Source organism: Pezoporus flaviventris, unplaced genomic scaffold (assembly GCF_033815535.1).
Source record: "Pezoporus flaviventris isolate CSIRO_AGI_PZ_B2104156 unplaced genomic scaffold, CSIRO_AGI_Pfla_v1 ptg000022l, whole genome shotgun sequence".
Taxonomy (NCBI): domain Eukaryota; kingdom Metazoa; phylum Chordata; class Aves; order Psittaciformes; family Psittacidae; genus Pezoporus; species Pezoporus flaviventris.
In genome coordinates this window covers 4,004,648-4,019,862 of record NW_026892570.1, presented here as the reverse complement: position 1 = coordinate 4,019,862, position 15,215 = coordinate 4,004,648, and the positions used below count along the sequence as shown (strand labels likewise).

Here is a 15,215-nt window from a genome sequence, read left to right as displayed (position 1 = left end):
AATTTCAAAATTGACCCCTCTCTAAATTAATTTGTTTCCTACTATCATACATAAGAAAAGCAGTAAGCATAAAAGTATCTCTCAATACTTACAGAAGTTAAAGCTTCTACATTGGCCCCAGTTAGACACAGGAAACGGACAACATCAAGAATGCCATTGTTTGCTGCCAGATGTAAAGGTGTTCTTCCATACTAAAAAGGTGAATAAAGTGACATTAGTCAAAGAACTTAAATTTTATGACTAATAATCAAATTTATTTTACAATTATACATCCTGATACACAGTAAAAACTGCGAGAAAAAGTACTTTTGGTTACAGCTTAAGTACAACTACTTAAAGTTTAATTAAAAAGAAAGGCTAGAGCGACTACTACAAAATGAGAAACAATTTTATAGCTGAATGCCCCACAGCTCTAAAGGAATCCTTGATTTTTTCTGGCTGTATTTGAGAATGTGGTTTTAATTTCCAGAAATCTAATTGCATTTTGCTTAATTAAATATGAACCAGTTAAGCAACACTAAGTCCTTAACCTTTAAAACTCTGGATTTTATTTCAATCCAAGTTATTGAAGACTACGTATCTGCAGTCTTCCCCTTCCACTGAAAGGAATAAGAGGAATGAATGCAAGAAGTCAGGCTGAAGGAATTTGTGCTTTCAGTGACAGATGAAAAGTGCTGTAAGTATTGCTTCCCAAATTTTTGCTTTTCTTTGTGATTCTCTTCACTGCCAACAAGTGCTCACGACATCCACTTCTGGTCTTTAGTGTTCGAAGCTACTGTTGTAAATATCACTACCATATATTCTCTGCGTGTAACTCCTCTTATACTACTTCACATATTTTCATGCTTTCATTACTGATCTCCCTGTTTCAACCCTACATTCAGAAACAAACTCACAAAACAGCTTCACAAAAGGATGTTTCAAATCAAAGCTAACTTTTTGACAACTGGAAACTGAGAAGATGCCCAGCTCCTCAAAACTCTATACCTCAAGGCAAATAGCATCTGGGATTGTATCAGAACTAGCGTGGCCAGCAAGACTAGGGAAGTAATAATCTCCCTGTACTTGGCACTGGTGAGGCTGCACCTTGAATCCTGTGCTCAGTTCTGGGCCCTTCACTACAAGAAAGACATTGAGGTGCTGGAGAGGGTCCAGAGAAGGGCAATGAAGCTAGTACAGGGTCTGGAGCACAAGTCCTGTTAGGAATGGCTGAGCGAACTGGGGTTGTTTAGTCTGGAAGTACATAAAATAGAGAAGGCTCAGAGAGGGACCTTATCGCTCTCTACAACTACCTGAAAGGAGGATGGAGCCAGGAAGTTTCTGGTCTCTTTTCCAAAGTGATAGGACGAGAGGTAATGGCTTCAGGCTGTGCCAGCGGAGATTTAGACTGGATATCAGGAAATAATTCTTCACTGAAAGGGTTGTCAATCATTGGAACAGGCTGCCCAGGGAAGTGGTTGAATCACCGACTCCAGAGATATTTGAAAGATGTGTAGGTCTTAGGGACACGGCTTAGTGGTAGACTTGGCAGTTTTACGTTTATGGTGATCTTAAAGGCAATTTCAAACCTAAATGATTCTGTAATAAGTAAATGTGTACGATGTTTTACTGCACATAGTCTATGGAAAAAAGAAATGGTGTCCTCAATTGGTATTATGTACATGTGGGACTAAGGATAAACAGTCATTAATTATATTAATGCACTCCCATTAGAGGGCTCACTGCTGAAGAGGACCAGCAGAAATAAATATTCTCTATTTGATAAGACCCAAACTCACCCTTTCAAATAAAGAACACTCTAAAAATCACTCTTGTATACACAACTGTTAAAAGAGTAACAGAACACAAGCTATAAACATGATCCTACCCCCACTGAACTCAAAGACTGATTTATTTTTTCCAGACCATGCTTGCAGCCAGGCCATTGATGCCATTCTCCATTAGGAAAAGAGGTGCTAATCCAGCCTTGTGCTTAACTCATATTCCCCAAAGTGTGTTCTCAGCTGTGGATCTTGATTTAATGGCTTAGTCAGTCAGGTTTAAGCTTAGAGGCAGGACTGTGGAGCTCATTATTTTAAGTTTCTTTCACTCGGCAGCTGATGATTTTAATTATTAAAACCAAAAGTGATTGCACTGGATAGCCCTCAAGCGAAAGTCATTTAGCTGATGAATACGGAGAAGGTCAGTGCTTGGGTAATAAATGGAAGTGTTAACTGGCAAAATGTAATTACCAGCACATGTACTTTTCCAGAAACACAAAGAATCTACAACACCTGAATCAAACAAATTGCAGAAAGAAATGTGAATATTCCTATGAGTAACTTTTAAGCTTTGTAGCATATATAAAGTTTAAAAAGGGCAGAGAAAGATATTCAAAGCTAAGTATTGTGGCCTAAGCCCCATCAGCAGAGTCCAATGGCTGACCTTAACCTATTCAAACTAACCAAAGGAAAATTTCCTGAAACTGCTTACTTCTCTTGAAAATCTCTGGTGAGGATGCCAGAATGTGGCATGATGCTTTACAGAAACCTGTAAAGCATCACAGTCAATTATCTCATACAGTGACTGCAGCACTAGCACAACAGAAGCAGCAAAAAAGATACTACTGTCTCAAAGTTTAGGGACAGCTATTATATATTCTTTTGGCAAGTGCTTACAAAAATTATGGACAGTTCACATTTTTACCTGGCAGTAACCCAGTGATATACATTGGGATCAACATTTTTAGCGTTACAACATTTACCAAGGGTGTCTACAATTGTCATGTGTTTTTGAAACAATGAGCAATAAGAAAATTCCCCAAAAGCACCTTACTCAGACTGTCAACTTCAACTTTTGAAAATAATTTTACATTTAACATTTTACTTCTGAGGTTCCTGTACCCTGCCAGTGACAATCTGTTTCATAAATAAATTTAAACTATTTTAAGATAAACGTTTTATTACGGTTTATTGTAATAAACTCAATGCAGAAAAGCATAAAAAAGCCAATATGACACTTACTTTTATAACTGGGAATAGAATCTGCAGTTGAGTTAAATCCTTTGGTAGGTGTCAGTACAGAACTTTTCATGTAATTTGGAAGAATTCAAAACATATTTTTCATAAAACTGTACATTCAATTCTGTATATAAATTACTGGTTTTAAATCACATCAAATCAAGGCCAGCAGCAATGCATATTATCTGTTCCCCAGTGCCTAGATGTAATTTGCACAAAGCAAAGCAATCCAGATAGGGAAGAAGGTTGGCATATACTTCAACATTAGAGCTGAGTGGCAAAGTACACTGTGATATTTCAACTGGGTGAGCTTTTCATGTATCTTTAATCATCTACTCAACTGAAACAAACTTAGGCGAATGTGCAAAGCGACTTGTTTAATGCTTTGCATTTGGCCACTTCAAGAGATAAAATATTTTTTGTATCAGAGAACTGGAAAGGTCATCTAATGCAACAGGTGAGCTATTAAACAAAGGAGTTCAGCATCCATATTCCATTTACCTTATTAGTGACATCCAAATTACAACTTGCTTCACAGAGTGCCATCACAATAGGAACATTCCCATCTTTGCAGGCCACATGCAGGGGAGTGTTGCCATGTCTGTCTTGGAAATCTACAAAACATCCTTGACTGATGAGAGTTTTAACTACTTCTATTTGACATCTTCTCACAGCAAGGTGTAAGGCTATATGACCATCCTGAAATAACAAGACAACGTGTAAGTGAGATTTAATAATGCTAAAAATCAAAGCATTTTGCAGAGTCACCATATTTTCACGTAACTGGGTGTATCTCCTTGCCTCAAGAATCACAACGGCTTTTATTTCGAGCGCGGAGGCAGTATCTGTCAGAACAAATCAGTATGGCATGAAAGCAAATTTCTATTAAGGCACCAGGCTTTGCAGTGGAATGGATGAAATGCAAATACACATTCTTTACTAAGAGCTTCCCTAGGAGGCGAGAGAGTGGCCAACTGTAACAACCAGTTGAATATTGTAAACCACTCTAGCGTTTGCTTACAGAAATTAGTGATGCAAAAGTCATGCAATCTACTTAGTGGTCAGGGCTTTCTCTCTGCAGAGTAACTAAAAGAGACAGTGTGACTAGAAGCACATTTTAGAAGCAAAAGCATTTTTCTGAACTTGCTTTAGTAACTAAACAGCAATAAGAGGACAAGCATACCAAAAGTGCAAGCAATGAAATGTTAAATTTCTTTCTTGGGATTACACCATGAAAGACAAAACCTGATTCTGAATTAAACAGAGTTACATTTTTAAGTAGTTAGAATTTAACTTATTGAAAATAGGTGTGATTTATCCAACCACTGGGAATCAAAGGCAAACAGTAAATCCATCATTTTTTTCTCTTAACAGTTTGTTGCCAGTTACAGAACCCAAAGTTCCTGCCTTTTGTACAGTGTAACTCATAAGGTGGTAATTGATAAGGTGATGATGAATCAGCAAAATCCCAACCATGGAAAAATAAACAGCAGCCAACTTTAAAGACTGCTGCAGTCACCCACAGAGTGTCTGTGTGAATTACTCAGAAAATCCACATAATGGAAACAATGAAGCATTCAAATGAAGCAATTCAAAAAGATGGCTCTGTGACACCTTTGATGTCTGGATGTAATTCCTGACCAAAAGAAACTCAAATTAACCTTGTCTGTTGCATGAAGATCAGCCTCATGTTCTGCCAAGCATTCCACTATATCATGGTAACCTCTAGCAGATGCTGTCAGAAGCGGAGTCTCCCCTTCTTTGTTTTTAATGTTCACATTGCAACCTGCTTCACAGAGTGCTCTGGCAACAGAGTAGTAGCCGTGCCAAGCAGCACAATGCAGTGGGGTTTCCTCCTCCTATTAACATAAAAAATAAAAACAACAAAGCAGAGTTGAACCAAATGCCAGGAGGAACAATTCCCCAGCTTAACTTAGAAAAACAGAAAGATGACACAAAAGAAAAAGGTATTGTAGTTTCTAATGCTGACATTCTCAAAGCAAGGTAACGTCTTCTGATATACCAAGTGATTATAGCAATGCAATAGATTTTCACCATACTTCTCACCATAAAACTATCTACTGACAATACCTTGCATATCTAGTCTTAGTTTAGATGGTTCCATGCTCTTGAGCTAACTGTCTTGGTTCTCTCACTTGAAAACATTCTCTTTCATAAGAAACTTCTACATCCTGTGTGCTGAGAGACTAATCCAATGTTTAAAACAGAACACTCACCAAGGAGATGCAAACCCCTGAACTCACAGAGCACAAACCACCACCCATACCTTTGTGATGTTGACTTTTGCCCTCGTTAAGCTTTCTGAGAGAGCCTGTGTTTTGTAACAGTAGTTGGTTGGCCTTATTTGTAGAAGAAAAACAGTCTCCATGACTTACCTTGTCTTGAAAGTTTGGATTGGATCCAATGCTACAGAGAAACTGAACCACATCCACATGCCCATACCGAGCTGCGACATGGAGAGCGGTCTCCCCAGACTGCAATTACAGAAGAACATGCCACTGTAATTTCATGTGTCACCCTAGACATACACTGCTGTGTACAGCCTGAATACAAGGCATGTACACTGCATGGGGTACTCCTCCCTCCCTGTAACCCAGTGGCACAGCTTCAGCCAGCACAGATCTTCCCTTACAAGCTGTAGTTGTACGTGACAGACTTGACAGGTTATTTCCTCAAAGGCCTGACTTTTTCAGAACTTATTTTCCTACTTTACTTGTTCCAGGTCACAGCCACAACAGGATTTCTGAGCAATATGAAGAGGTAACTGCATGGGCAACTGGTGCTGAAACAGACCTCCTACTTCTATTCATTCTATTCCCATATGCCCCTCTTCTGCCTTATATATACAAATGTAAGGAGCTCGCCTAACACCTTGGTATGTCCTAGCATATTTGGGTCATTACATGTAATTATTTGCAACCTTTTATTGAAGTTGTACGAAAAATAAATGGCATTTTTATTAAGAGGATAACCTCTTTCCTAGTAGCCCTATCAGGAGTCAAACACTAATTTTGCTAATGTGCCTTGCACTAGTTCTCTAAGGAAACTGTATTTCACAAGTGCCTCTGTACTGCAGCTTTAGTTAGTATAAAAACACCACAACGGCATAAGATTTTAACAGCAACTAGTTTCTAGGGCAAATGTTGCTAAAGTAACACTGCTGGAGACAAGGTAAGTGCTCATCAGCTATAAATTGTTAGGCTTCATTATATTCAACTTAATAACAGTCAAATTTACTTGTCAGACAAAAGTGATTTTCAATCAAGAGGAATAAAAACCAGAATCACGATTTTGCCCTATGTTTCAATGAGAAATCTAGTTTTCAAGTGAAAATTAAGTTAAGTTTGTACTTCCCCACCTACCCACCATGTAGTCACCACACTTAAAATGCATGCTTGGTTAACATTTGTCAGGAAAACAATCAGTACATCCAGCTACTTTAAAGCTGTGTTATCACAGCCCTGTATGTCAGCTTATAAAACCACACTAAAAAACCCGGTCATATGGTTGGAATTACGGCACAGATGAAAATCATTCCGAAAGACCTTTCTCCTTGTTAAGATAAAGTTATAAGAAAAAAAGCTCTCTGCATGAAAAAGAATTCTTTGCTTACCTTATCCTTAACATCCAAAGGACATTTATTATCATCAAGAAATTTCAGCGTTTCTACATGACCATGTCGAGAAGCCCAATAGATTGCATTGGATCCAGCCTGTCATAAATATTTGATTACAGAACTTTTTGATCTTTTTAGAATCCTAATTCTAGATTATCAGATGAGGTATACATGCACTTTGATGTACACAGATATAATGAACAGATATTAAAGTTTACATGAATATATTTACTTTAAAAAAATTCTAATTGAATCAACAACCCCACATACCAATGATGACAACAAAACCCCCTCTATGCAAAGGACGACTAACGGGATCACTAACAGCAAGGATAATCCTCTTTTTAAGGGAAGTTTTTTGGAAACAGTCATAGAAACCTTTCTGTTTCTGACTTTGCCATCTACAGACAGAGAAGCAGACAGTGCTTCAAGTTTGTTTTAAATGAATCCCAGACTGTTACACTACATTTTGGAAAAAAGCTTGCTGCAAAGTATACCTTCTGTCACGTACCAGTTCTAGTTGCAATATCATTCATCACTAACATGTGTATTCATCATTCCATGATAAATAAAGCTCACCACTGTGTTTCAGGGCAATCACTAATTTGAACTAATTGAGGCAATTTTGCAAGCATGAACTGTATTTTAAGATTAGTATCAAATTATTTCCGCTAATAAAGTGATCAAAATCAGAGGATATGCACTAGAAACAAATGACATTATTAAAGATTTGCATTTATCTTTTTGCTGTAGAAGACAGTAAATGGGCTCTACAGCCAGCATTTTTTAGTTTCCAATACAACTTGGTCAGAACTGCTTGTCTACTCCTAACTGTACCAAATAACTTACATAGAATGGTGACAAAGAAAAACCCTGACCTTATCTTGAACATCAATACGGGATCCATGCTTTAAAAGCAACTGAAGCATCTGAATGTTTCCACAGCCAGCAGCAATCAGTAGCGGAGGTGTTCCATGCTAACAATGAAATACAAATGAGAACAATCTATTCAATTTTTGAAGGCTTAAGAAAAGAAAGCGGAATAAAAAGCAAGTACTGAATGGCATCTCTGGGTTTCTAGTTTCAAATTATGTCTTCAGGGAACACTGTATAGAAATAATTTGTCCCCTTGACCAAAGAAATTTATTGCATGGCAATCTTCCAAATTTTTGGGATGAATTCACACCTGCTACATGATACATCACACATTAAAGATATGTTTTTCAAATCTGGAATATTAATGTTAGGCTCTCATTAGGCCAGTCAGGTAAGGATGATCCCCTTTGCAACTCCTTTATATCTACATATCTACATTTAAAGCTGGATTACCTAAGGTATTTGAAAGACGCAAGACACCAGCAACATATAGGAAAGTTAAATGGGACTGCACCACTAAAACACAAACCCACTGATTTTTTTAAAGGTAAAAAAAAGTAAAATAACAGATGCTTTCACTTTACAGTGCTCTTCATGAATATTTCTCAAAATACAGATTTGGCAGTCTGGTTATTCCTACATATTCCGCCATGTTCATCTGCCACAAGAAACAACAACAAAGGCTAACATCTGATATACCGCTGTTCTTGACAACACCATTCCATTAACACTTTCTTAAAGGCCTAGGGGGGAAAAAACCCCCAAACAACAACAACAACCAAACCAAACAAAAAAAACCCAAATATTTTAGGTTCCATTTTCAGGTAGTTTGAGAAGTCTGAACACAGAACACATTAAAATTTCTCCTAAAGAAAGTCAGAATCATTTCCCATCCACCGGTCTCTTCTTTTTGGGTGCTGTATTTCTACCTTACAACCATGCTGCTCTATTCAACAGGGTGATAGCTAGTCCCCCACGCACCTCAAGCAGACCCACACTACCTTGTTGGGTTGATTGACATCGTAATTTGTCAGAGATCCCAGAAGGTGCTGTAATCCAGGAAAATTGTCATCATTGATGGCATGAATAATAGCTTTCATTACAAAAGAATCTTCCTCATCCTTGTAATTAAATGAGAAAGAAGAAAAATTGTTAAAGGAAAAAAATCCCAATCTCAACAGCTGCCAAGACATGTAAAAAAAAAAAAGTAACATTTTCAAAGTCTTCAGCTGCAAGCTGTAACCCTTTGTGAAGCATATGGCTAACATGTCCACAAGTTATATGAAAAGAAAACCCACATCAAAACCCCCCTCACTTTTTCCAATACTGTTAAGTTTCCCCTTTCTTCGCATATGTACCCATTACTCATTGAGATTCCAAACAGGTTTCTTTTATTAGTTGTACTTTCCTTTTCCTCCTAGGACTTTCAGTAGATGCAGTACTTGCATCAAATGAAACTAATTCCATGCATATATGTGAACATTAAAAATACCAAGAAGTACACAAATACAAACTGGAATATCAAGTCTTGCATGACTATGACATAGGAGAAGTGCTTTGGATAAAGCTTTCATTTATTCAAATGGACCAGTTAAAAGTCTAGAACGTAAGTAATGAGCCTAGATCCCTCTACAGCTGTAATTTTGTTGTTTGGTTGTTTTTTTTTCCATGCAGTAAAATATCAGAGAACTGAAAATCACTGAGTCCAGTATTTGTATTACTCCTACCTCCTGTCTCCTGAGGTTTCAGATTTTTTTAGAACACTAACATTAGGCTACAATCCTTTCTGCTGCAACATAGGCTGAAATGCTGATCCAGTGTTAAAAGTCATAATGATAGCTGAGGTGGGGGAGGCAGAGAAAGGAAGGCAAGATGGAGAGAACAAAGAGCATGGAAGTAGAAAGATAAGAGGAAGAAAAGTAGAAATGGGTGGAGAGCTGCACAGGGAAGATAATATGGATAAAAAGGGCTCTGCAAAATATTTGACGTTTGATCCTATTAATGCATTGAAAGATGAGGTTACCCAGCTCTAAACATATTAACATACGTAAGTTGCTGATCACAGGGAATTTGTGACACGTGTATTAAAACCTGGAGCGTAAGCTAAAGAAGAATGTTTTTGCATTTACAAGCATTTGTAATTACAAAGCATACAGCAATTGCTTCTGACTACTTAAATCTAGTAAATGCAATATTACAAACTGATTATTGGCCAACTTAAAGATTTCCCCCTTAAATAAATAACAGCTTGTGATACTGCTGTCTAGCATTTCACTGAATCTAAGAGTTTCAATGATTTTGAGTATTCTGTTAAAAATGCCATATTATTTTACTCTACACAGCGCCGTAAAAAAATTCAGATGCAACTTTTTCACATTATAATTGTTACAGCACAAAAAATCCCCTTGAATAAAAACAAAGTTAGATGAATTTCTGGCTCTAGCTATCAGACTCACCACGGTAATTAATAAATTCAACTTCAAGGTTTGTGATGTGCAGAAAATCAGACTATCAGTAACTGATCTCTGCAGCCTTATTATCTATTTCATCCTACATAAGAGATTGATTAATCGCCGTGTTTTTAACAACCCAATATTTCTGTTAAAATAATTTCAGAAAACGTTAAGTTTCAGATGTAATAAAGCATTCTAAGCATGTAAGTATACACTTACCAGAGTATCATCACTTCTAGCGACACTCATGTTACTTCTGGACAAGAAAGATCTCGATAATCTTTGGCACAAGGATATTAAGCGCACCGATTGCTTTTCAAAAACAGAAAGAAAAAAGCTATATTAAAAAAAATTAAAAGGGAATACTGTCATATTAGCAAAACAAAGTGGAGCTTGAATTCAACACCCTCATCTCCTTTTTATATTGCATCTGAATCTTCAAATTCTTTTGCCATTTATAATGCAAACAGGGTATACATATACACTAAGCAAAGCTATATATTATTTTAGGATCACTACTATTTCATCATGCTGTTCAAAATAAAGCAAACCTGATTTGTATTACATCCTCTGACTTACATTGAAAACATTTAAATGTAACTACTTTAAAGCATTTACACACAGAAAACCTAAACTGAGTGTGAATTAGCTGACAGCATTCCTTTAAATGCCAGGTGTCAAACCAGTTTAAGATATCCCTAGACCCACTATTTCATTTTAAGGCAGCAGACTAGTACTTGAATTTTATAAACACCATAGATGTTCACCTATCACAGCCACTGAACTGCAGAAAAAAACATTGTACTGCCTGCCTGAACATTTTGTGCCTTCAGACCATAGCTTAGCAAAATCATCCTATTTCCTGGCCTCTGTGACAATGAATGAAACTCCTTTTCTAATAAAAGTGACTTCTCTTGTCTCATGTCTCATCTCTCCTCATGACAAAACAGATTTCACATACAACATTCATGCCCTCGTTTAGCCTCAGTGTGAACTCCCCTATGGGTATGCTGGAGGACGAAGGACCTGTCTCAATGAACTGCTCCTTGCACAAATCAATGCTTTCAACTAACACCTTGCCTCGCTTCTGGAAAAATAACCGATGCCAACCTTCTGAACAGGTTGGCAATCTCAGACCAAAACTCCTCTGCAAAAGAGACTAGTTTTTCCCTCCTACTCTGTGAAGTCTTGGCATAAGTACTGGAGCATTTCATTCTTTGAGGCCTGCTTAAACAATGCTTTGTTTATTGGGATTATTGTCACAAAAACATGTACCTACACTTAGAAATGCCTTAGAAATGTTAGAAAACATTACCAAGAGAGATGACAGCATACAGCTAGAGGCATAAAACAAAAAATCCATACACACACATTTACATGCAGATCACTAACGAAGAAGTCTTCTCCCATACCACCATATTCCAAATGACAGAGGAATGGGTTTCTTCTTCCTCCTTTTTCACTCCTAAAGGCACTGATGTTTCCCTGGAGCAGGTAAGTATTACTACCTCATTTGTACGTCACCTATTTTCTTAAGATTTATTGAATGACTTACTTTCCATTTCCGTCGTGCTGCAAACTTTTTGAATTTCTCCATATTCACTGCAGATGCTTTTCTACTAAGTGCTTGCTGGGTGTCTTTAGGCTATGTGCAACAGGAAAATAAAACCGTAAATCCCAAAATTACATTCAGAACTTTCCTAAAATACCTTTCTGTATGCAAGACTCTGTCCTTCAGTGATGACTTCCACTTACATTATAATAATACTGTAATAATAAAGCAATCGTAAGCACATCATTTTAACATCCACAGCCTAGCGGCGCATGCAGACAGGATTTCCTCAGAAAATGCCCTGAAGAAAATCCAGACCTAAGAATATTTCTTGCAATAGTAAAACCTGTTTTTTTTTTCATTTTTAACAAAATAAGTCAACACTCAACAGAATATTCAGCTTTATCCTTCTCCTCCCTCTATGACAGAGGCACTGGATGTCTCCTAAATAAATCCTGTCTTCTTGGAAGGCTTCCTGCTGATTCTAAATGCAACCAAACATTGTTCCAGTCTCAGTGTAATCAGCTGGATATTGCACCAGCTACCTGTGGAACATACCAAATTTAGACTATACGTTCCCATACTTGAAGTAATTTTTATGGAGAAATGCAGGTAAAGGTAGTGAAGGGAACAGGAAAGAGAAGATACGATCAGTATGGTGGGGGAAAAATGCCTGGAAAGTTAAGATATAAAGGACCATAAAAGGGTACAAAACAACATGCCTTGCTGCAGAGTGGAGGCCTTGGTCCCTGAGAGACAAAACTGGGCAAAGCTTGTAGTATAAGAAATCATTTCAGCATGTTTCAACTATTTGAGATTATCCCACCAAAATTCAGCAAAGCACAGTCAAATCTGTAGCTTGGTGTATAGGAGTAGAAATGTCTGCACTACAATGCTGAACTGGACTGGAACAGTTGCGGCATGGGTAAATATTCTGCTAACCAGCTCTCTGGGAAGTGAATGGGGTCAAATACACACTGTGAATTCCTAACACCTGGGAAATCAATGGCACTGAAGAGGTTTACTACTTACAATCAGAATGTGGTATGGAATTTGAAAAAAAAAATTAAGTGGCAGGTATTACTATATCCATTAAGAAGTATGAGTCCCACTTCCTCCCTTTCAACCTAGCAACACCGCAACAGCTCAAAGCAAATCACACACTATGGAACACTGGAAGAAGCAGACCACTGCCCTGCATTAACTGCTTTCTTCAGTTTAAAGAGGAAGGACAGAAGAGATGACCCTTTTCATTTTTTTTCCCCCACTATAAAGAAGGAGATTAAAAGATGAAAAACATGACAGGAAACTGACCAGGGGTCAGAGAATGTATCTTTGTCAGTGCAATGCTCCCTGAAGATTACCTTCTCTGCCTAAGCACTCATCTCAATAGTGGGCTACATCCCTACTGATGACTTACATAGAGGATATATTAAAGAAGTCCACATTCTGCATCTATTAGCTTTCATACAGACAGCTTTACAAAACAGTAAGTTATATTAAACAGTTATGCCAATTTTCCCTGTTAAGGAACTTGAAAAATGAAAGCGAAGTACGAAATGAAGAATGATTAAAAACAGGACAACAGAATGAATGACATGCTAACCTTGATCCAAGGATGCAGCAAACTATCTTGAATAGTCATTCTCTTCCTTTAATAGAATAAAAGGCAAGACTGTTTCAGATAGTAAAAAATACATACAGCTATATGTTTGTTAAACTAACATCTAAAAACATAACGTGAATTTGAAACACTACAGACATAGGCTGCAACAGTGTATACACAACAGAAACAACTCACTTTGGATCCTTGACTAGAAGTCTTTGTATAAAGTCTTTAGCTAGCGCGCTGGTATTACTGAAGAACTCTTCTTCAAATTCATAATTCACAGCAGACACATTTGCTAATGTTTCCTGTTTTGTTTCTCCAAGAAATGGTGATGCACCACTTAGTCTGCAAGATAAGTGGTATTCCTCTCATTTCATGTTGTAACATTGCTGTTCCAACCTTCTGAGGTCAACTAACAGTAGAAAAGCGAACATTTTTATTTTCTGCTCTAAGACTGCAAACAGACTTTCAGGAGGATGTGCTGTAGCAGGGCAAAAAGCTTTGCTGCTATTTCAGGGAATATTGACCAAGATAAAGCCACTGTGGAAAATCATCTACAGATCTGAAGACAGCTTCCCATGCTATCTTAATGCTAATTAATGGCCTTCCTTTCAGTAAATATATTATTATGATTGTTCAACTTGAAACATGATGTGCAATCAAAATGGTTTGACTTCTACGAACACCACTGAAAATCCAGATGATGGAATCAGAATAAAAAAAAAAAAAAAGACAAAAAAAAGACAAAAAAAAAGAAAAAGCATTTTCAAGAGCACCCACAGATTTTGGTACTTACAGAATATAAGTTATTACACCGATGCTCCTGGAGTGAAAGGTAAAAAAAATGGGTGAGGGAGGGGGTAGAGAAACAGATGGAGGGACAGAGAGGAGAGAGAAAAAAAAAAAAAAGGTTAGAACATAAGAATAATCAAGAGAGATTTACTTCAAATAAGATCCAATAACTTACCACATATCTGCTTCAAGACCAAGAGGCTCATAATTTACTATTTCAGGAGCTAAAGGAGAAAGCAGGAAGATCAGTACGTAGTCAGAGAACAGATCTATGTCACTCTGAGCCTATATATGTCAGAGATAATAAGCTAAGATGTTGATAGATAAAGACACCTTAATGCAAGTCTAAGTTGGAACTGAATGATACAAATTGCTTATTTACATTTCAAAATGTCATGAATTACACACAAAGTGCATAATCTGTATCTCAGCCAAACCAAGCTGTGCCACAAATTCTGTTTCATAGACTGAAAAGAATAGTTTGAAGAAAAAACAGTTTTCTCACCAACAAACTCCGGCGTTCCGAAGATATTTTTGAATTCATTTCCAAAGTCAATTTTGTGTGCTAAACCAAAATCAATAATCTTGATTCGAGGCTTTGGTACATTCCTGTCCAACAACATTATGTTTTCAGGCTTTGAGAAGGAGAAAGGGAAAGAGAAGGAGAGATTATACATAGGTACAAAATGTGCAATACATATCAGCATTACTCAGCACTGAACACTTCTCAGTCTAAAATTCTGTCTTCAACAGAAAAATCCCACCTTTTCCTATTATGATGTAACATATGCTAAAAATTAACTACAGTAAATTAGGATTTTGTGTTGATGACAGAGTGCTATGATTTCCACAGGGGCAAGCTTTTAGCTCTTGTAGATACAACAGCTGCAGTTTTCTTGTGGACTGACCGTAAGTGAAACACGCTGTCTTCCCTGAAGACCACAACTTCTGTACGACAGCCATTCAACCAGCCCTGGGAACTTGCAAGAAGCAAAGTCACATAAACTAGCATTTGGGCTTGGTTAACATTACTCCTTGAAAGAAGTTTCTTTCACACTACAAGCAGTCAGGGAGGTATATCTTATTGCCTTTGGATCTCCAACATAAACTTTTGGAGTGGTCCAGCTCCCAGATTTTAAGGTTCAACATACTGACAAAAAACGAAGCAGAACAGGTCCTCATGTCTTTTCTATCTTATTTTAAAATACAGACTTTGGATTATTTTACAGCAAAGATTTGCAAAACCATAAATGAAGTTAGGAGGTAAAATTTTGAGATTACCAAAGGAGCCTGATTT

General features: G+C 37.3%; 1 protein-coding gene across 2 annotated transcripts in view; it reads right to left on the bottom strand.

The window, feature by feature from the left end:
- Positions 1-15,215, bottom strand: part of DAPK1 (death associated protein kinase 1) — a 90,842-nt gene that overhangs the window by 20,550 nt on the left and 55,077 nt on the right. The window contains exons 4-18 of one of the 2 annotated variants that reach the window (XM_061456304.1): positions 14,424-14,553; positions 14,094-14,142; positions 13,923-13,949; positions 13,319-13,471; positions 13,124-13,169; positions 11,521-11,610; positions 11,358-11,450; positions 10,185-10,277; positions 8,514-8,633; positions 7,515-7,613; positions 6,634-6,732; positions 5,396-5,494; positions 4,661-4,858; positions 3,501-3,698; positions 93-191 (exon numbers count right to left, since the gene is read on the bottom strand). In XM_061456304.1, the coding sequence (XP_061312288.1) occupies positions 93-191; positions 3,501-3,698; positions 4,661-4,858; positions 5,396-5,494; positions 6,634-6,732; positions 7,515-7,613; positions 8,514-8,633; positions 10,185-10,277; positions 11,358-11,450; positions 11,521-11,610; positions 13,124-13,169; positions 13,319-13,471; positions 13,923-13,949; positions 14,094-14,142; positions 14,424-14,553 (1,593 nt within the window). The remainder of the gene's footprint in view (positions 1-92; positions 192-3,500; positions 3,699-4,660; positions 4,859-5,395; positions 5,495-6,633; positions 6,733-7,514; positions 7,614-8,513; positions 8,634-10,184; positions 10,278-11,357; positions 11,451-11,520; positions 11,611-13,123; positions 13,170-13,318; positions 13,472-13,922; positions 13,950-14,093; positions 14,143-14,423; positions 14,554-15,215) is intronic. The other variant, XM_061456303.1, reaches the window with a different exon arrangement.